This window comes from Carya illinoinensis, chromosome 14 (genome assembly GCF_018687715.1).
Source record: "Carya illinoinensis cultivar Pawnee chromosome 14, C.illinoinensisPawnee_v1, whole genome shotgun sequence".
Lineage (NCBI taxonomy): Eukaryota > Viridiplantae > Streptophyta > Magnoliopsida > Fagales > Juglandaceae > Carya > Carya illinoinensis.
The window spans coordinates 6,546,982-6,552,880 of record NC_056765.1 but is presented as its reverse complement, the minus strand read 5'-3'; the positions used below and the strand labels follow the sequence as shown (position 1 = coordinate 6,552,880).

At 36.4% G+C, this 5,899-nt stretch overlaps 1 protein-coding gene across 7 annotated transcripts; it reads left to right on the top strand.

Moving 5' to 3' along the window:
- LOC122294976 (mediator of RNA polymerase II transcription subunit 19a-like) lies at positions 1-5,899 on the top strand. Of its 7 annotated transcripts, none has more exons than XM_043103965.1 (8): positions 1-388; positions 1,198-1,251; positions 1,719-1,785; positions 2,377-2,666; positions 2,841-3,068; positions 3,942-4,007; positions 4,139-4,284; positions 5,424-5,899. In XM_043103965.1, the coding sequence occupies exons 3-7, from the start codon at positions 1,755-1,757 to the stop codon at positions 4,187-4,189; spliced, it is 666 nt and encodes a 221-aa protein (XP_042959899.1). In that variant the 5' UTR covers positions 1-388; positions 1,198-1,251; positions 1,719-1,754; the 3' UTR covers positions 4,190-4,284; positions 5,424-5,899. The 7 variants fall into 7 exon arrangements, with proteins under 7 accessions (XP_042959899.1, XP_042959897.1, XP_042959898.1 ...); XM_043103963.1 differs by having other exon boundaries at positions 1,710-1,785; XM_043103967.1 differs by having other exon boundaries at positions 3-388; positions 1,710-1,785; positions 3,948-4,007.

The window sequence follows — 5,899 nt, the reverse complement described above, 5'->3', positions numbered from 1 at the left end:
ATTGAGAATTAGCGAGAGATCTAGACTGGGGGCATCTTCTTTGTTTCTTTTCTTTCTTCTTCTTCTTCTTCTTCTCTCTCTCTCTCGGCTTCGCTTCTTCCCCCGATCTCACTCTCTTCCTTACTACTCCCTGACCGGAAAATCACCCCTCTCCTCGCCGTCACCGCCACCACAGAGCGTCACTATTCTGTATCACCTTTCTTTGCTCTTCCTCGGGCAAGTAAAGGTAGAAACGTCCCCACTCCACACTACCGTCCGTTTTGAGGGCAACTCGATCTTTCGGTTCTCTCTCTCACTCACTTGGCCGGACCTCACATACAGCTAGCAAAAACTTCGTTCCGGCCACCTTACTGGAAAATCGAAGGCTTGGCATCTGTTGAGAATTAGGGTAAAGCTCTTTAGTTTTCCTTGGTTTCTTGGTTTAAATGCTTCGGCCTATGAATTTACTTCATTTTATTTTTGGTTAAAATGGCTTGAAGACGTGCTCAAAGTTTCGGTTTATTTGTTGGAATTGAAAGGGCTGAAGGTCCTCATTTTGAAATTAGGGTTTCTGATTGGAAGAGATTTTGGTCCTATGTTATATATGTTGAATTGGGATGTATTTGGAGTTAAATTAGTGGAGATTTAAGGAAGATAAGACCTTTTTAAGAGCTGTTTTAACGTAATCAATAGAGAGCTCCAAGATAGACGATTGTTTTCATAAAATAAATGGTCAAGCTAATTTTTGGAGTTTCTTTGAACTGTTTTGGGGTCGGTTTTGAGGATAAATTTCCTAATCGATACATTGGTTATGATATTGGTGTTTATGGGCTAGGGATTTGAGATACCGTAGACCTTGGTTAGGGGGATGGTGGAGTGTTTTACCTAGCGAAAGATTTGGAAAGGGAAAAGAAACGATGATACCAAATTTCAATTTTATGTTCCTTAACCCTTGAATTGACGAGGAGGCTCTCTTTAACCTTGCGCATTTATAGTATCAAAACCCTTGGGTTTTAAAACAAATAAGGTTTACTAACTAATAAACCTTTAAAAATAATGACCGATAATGTAACTAAATCCTAGCCGTCATACAACTTGGATTTGGTGATAACTTGTCCTACACCTGCTTGAATAAATACCTCTAACCATGCAGCTATTAATTTAATGAAGTGCTCATTCTAGCACGTCACATGAACTGTGGCTCTGAATTTGGTGCAGGTGGCAAGTGTCAAGAGTCTGATTGAAATTGCCCCATCTCTTCTAGGCACCTAGGCAAGTGCAAGCCTTGCTTTCTACTTTACTGGAAAGTGCTCTGAATGACAATTTTATGATGGGATGATGTGAAACAATAGATATTTTTAAGCAATGGTTGAAAATGTTTTTTAAAGAAGTTGTAATTTGCAAAAAGTGATGTCAACAATTGCCTATATATATGATAGGTGAATCTCTAATTGTACTTGGAAATCATAAGTAACTTTTGGACACGTACACAGAAAACTTCACATCTAACTCACCATGAAAGGTAACTGTTCCCTTATTATGCAGTTTAGATCAAATTTTTATTTTGTAATGGTGCAAAGAGGCTCAACCAAGTATACAGGGTGTATGCAAGAGTAGTTTAGATCCATTTATGAGAGAGCTGAATTTCTGTTTCATTATTACAGACACCTATTTCTTTCATCAATTATTATAATTGAGATTGTATTTTTTTTTTTTTTTTTGGTTTCTAGAAATTGCAGTTGATAATGGTCTACTGCTTTGCAAAACAATGATACATGGATCCTGAAGGCAAGAAGTTTGGAAGAGGTGAGAAGTTTCTCTAGCTATGTGTCTCTCAGTTTGCATTGTTCCTCCTGTGGCTTGTTTGGCTGAATCTGGATCTGCTAACTTGCAAATGTTGTCTTGTATCCCATATGCTTGGGCCTTTGTCAATTTTATGCTCAACAAAATTATGTTTATTGATAAAAAATAAAAATAAAAATAAAAACCCAGAGAAAAACGTAGGCATTGCATTGCACTGCGGACATGCAGTGATTATTCCTGCAAGTAGTTGGGATGGCTTGCAGCAGCCGGATTTATTTTCTTTTTTAAGCAGGGATGAAAAAGTTTTGAATGGAAAGTGCTGGAAAGTTTTGATATTAGATGGCTTGAACCCTCTGCCTATGCTTTTAAGCTGTATATACGCCTTTGGACAGACTTCTTGATGTTTGTGCATCCTTATTTTCCTTATCTTAGGTAACATTTGATTGATGCTATACGATCTGATTCTGTTTTCAGTTAGTTTTTCCGTTTCCATCGAGTTTCTTGGCATTTGCTGCTATTGGGTTTTGGCATTGGCCCTTTTTGTTTTTGTGTTGTTTTTTGGGTCAATGACATGCTGTCCTATTTGAACTTTAGGACCAAGGGAACTGACTGGTGCTGTGGATCTCATAAGTCACTACAAATTGTTGCCACATCATGATTTTTTCTGCAAGAGATCACTTCCTTCGTCAATTTCGGACACACATTATCTCCATGATGTTGTTGGAGACACAGATATCAGAAAAGGAGAAGGGATGCAATTGGATCAACTTATTCAGAACACATCCTATTCCAGAGATACTAATGCACGAATACGGCCATTTGAGCTGGATATTCTAAGAGAAGCCTTTCAGTTAAGGGAAGCTGCTCCTGTTGATTTGCCTCTTGTAAGAAATCCACAGCTTTGAAATGTTTTTGTTGATTATATTTGGATGGGAATTTCTGTCATATGAATTGGTTCCCAACGGTAACATGGTCCTTCACTTCCTTTTCTGGACTGGTTACCTCTCTTTGTCTGTCTCTCCCTGTTAAATGCTGAGATTTTATTTGGTTTACTTTAGGCCGAGAAGGGGATTCCCACTATTGTAGGGAAATCTAAAAGTGAGTCCAAGGACAGGGAGAGGAAGCATAAAAAGCACAAAGATAGAGGTAAAGATAATGATAAAGAGCATAAGAAGCGCAAGCACCGGCATAAAGACCGAAATAAAGATAAAGACGGGGAGAAGAAGAAGGATAGAAGTGGGCATCATGACTCCAGTGCCGATCACTCAAAGAAACACCATGAAAAGGTTGGAACACTCTTATTACTATGTTTTCTGAGGCACTTGGGAAGTTTTGAGAATAATGGGATTTGGTTCGGTGAAAATATTTGATTAACATTCTGCCTACTTTACTTTGTACATATAGTCAATAAGTCTGTTTTAACTTTCAAATAGTATTTCTCCATGGTAAGGTATATAGCAACAATTCAGTCTAACTATGAGGTCATTTCAATACTTGGGCTATGCCTATTTCAATATTAATAAAATATTTTATTACTTCACAAAAGAAAAACTATGAGGTCATTTCAATGTCTCTAAATTATTTTGCAATCAACATCTTCATTCAAGATTAATTCATAATATCTATTCAATGCCCAAGGAACGTTAAAATTACCAGATTAATAGGTTGGGGTGGAATGTTCCACTATTACGACTTAGGTCTTATCTCTTGTAAACCATCTTGTGTACTTGGGCTATGCCTATTCTTATTAATACTCCCATTTAGTTATATATATATATATATAAAAAAAAAAAAATTGGGGTGGAATTGACATTGCGAATTTATCTTGTGCATCTGGTAATTTTGACAGGGTAATGAACTCCAGCTACTACTAATCTAGTAGTTTTGCACCAACTTCACATATATAAAATTATAATAATAATAATAATAATAATAATAATAAATTGCACTATCTTAGGCAGTGAAGACATTTTGAATTAATGTGGAGTTTGGGTATTGAATGCAAAATGTTGTAATTAAGTGGAATGGTGCTATTAATTCCATAGTCTTTGATGGATAGCTTGCTTATAAAAAAAGGTTTTGGATAGATAGCTGCAATTAACTCATGTAATTCAATTTTCTAATGCATTCTGATACATGAGACTTTTTACTTCATTTATTTTCAGAAAAGGAAGCATGATGGAGAAGAAGATATTAATGACATTCACCGACCCAAAAAAAGTAAGGTAATACATACACAAGAAGCATTACAAACTTCGATGATTTTTGTTTTGCGTTCTATCCTAACTCTTATATAAATTGTGCAAGTATTCTCAATTCCATGCTTATGCTGATTGTATCACCAATAATGTTGCAGCATAAGAGCTCAAAAATTGATGAAGTAGGTGCGATCAAGGTGGCTGGCTGAAGAGGTGGCCTGTAATAATTGGATTATTATTCGCAAATGGATGTTGTCAGAGAGTTTGGAGGTGTCTTTCACTTAACGTTGTCAAATTTTTTGAGGTAAATAACATTCATTCTACTCAATTTGTGGTTAGCAGGATACTTAAAATTGTATACCACACGGTATATGATTGTTGGGCCAACAGTATAGACTGCATTGTTATTATTTTCCAGTCATCATAATTAGATGTGTTATCAGCGGTAGAACCTGGAAACTTTTCTTTTGGTGGCCAGGCAAAAAAATATATATATATAAATAAATTCTACCTTATAGAAAGATTTTGATGTTTGGGGATTTTTTTATTTACGGCAATGCACGAGTCTTTCCTTAAAAATTCTTATAAAAAAATACCTTAGATATTAATGTTTAGGGATTTTTTTTATTAAAGCCAAGGTGTGGGTCCACACCTGCATGTAATCAATAAAGCGGTTCACTATCCTCAAGTCCTATTAGAAAGCCCCAATAGAGGTCCAAACCACATCTAGATCTATACTCTAAAATAACCCGTCAATAGTACTATTGGAGCCCCATTGGAACCATTATAAAGAAAACTCTCTCTCTCAATCAATGTGGGATCCCTTACACCACCTACACATCAGTCAGTATTGAGTATCACAATTTCTACCCTTCAAATTTTTGACGTCCTCATTCGGCCATTTCATCATTGGCTCGGCTGAAGTACCACATTTTTGGTTGGATTAAGCTTTAATACCATTTGTAGCGCCCTAAGGGAGGCCCAAGCCTCTCATACACCACCTACACACATAAGTCAATATGGGGTATCGCAACTATACAAATCCAAGTTCCCATTACTCGGAGATTATTTTGGATTGATCACTAGTTTCTCTGTTGCACCTAGCTCTAGTTCACCCATAATCTCCAGTTAGCCATATAAAAACATGACCATTGTCGTTCTACTCCCTTATGTTTAGTACCTTCTCCTTTTTCTTTTTTCTTTTTCCTTATGTTTAGTACCTAGTTAAATATGTTGCAAATTTTTCTTTTATTTATTTATTTTTGTTTTTTTTTTTTTTTTGTTGTTGTGGGGGGGGGGGGGGGGGGGGGGGGGGGGGGGGGGTTTCAAAATTTTCTTTTGACCCCTTTGTTTCACGTGACTAAATGTGGAAGTAGTGATTGCTTGTATTAGTCATTATGACTTTTCACGGCACATAAATTATGATATTTCATTTTTATGCAGAGGAGAGCGTCTGCGTCATGATTGTGAGGTAGATTCACCTGGTGGACTGATGCAAGGTAAAAATTGCTGAAAAGGAACTCTCTTGTATCATAACAATGGTCTAATATAATTGGTAATGATGTGCAAGACTCTGATACTTTGTTTCTCAGTTTCTATGGCACATTGGGTATATCTTCACATTATTATAATCTTTCAGCTGCTTAAGTTTTTTTTTTTTTCATTCATGATTTAGCTTGAGTTAGATTGTCAAGGAAAGAATAGATTGAGAAGGGGGATTGTGTATATTGGTTCTATTTTTCTTATGCTGTAGCAATGACTAACATAACATGTGTAGTTTTTCAAAATGATTGTAAGGACTAGGACTATGTTCTCACATGAATCCCGCCCGGCCGATTCATTTATTAGGGTATTCTGTATACATACACGGTAGACATAATGATTGGGCCATTGAAGGAGTTATTGTTGCTGTTGGTTGA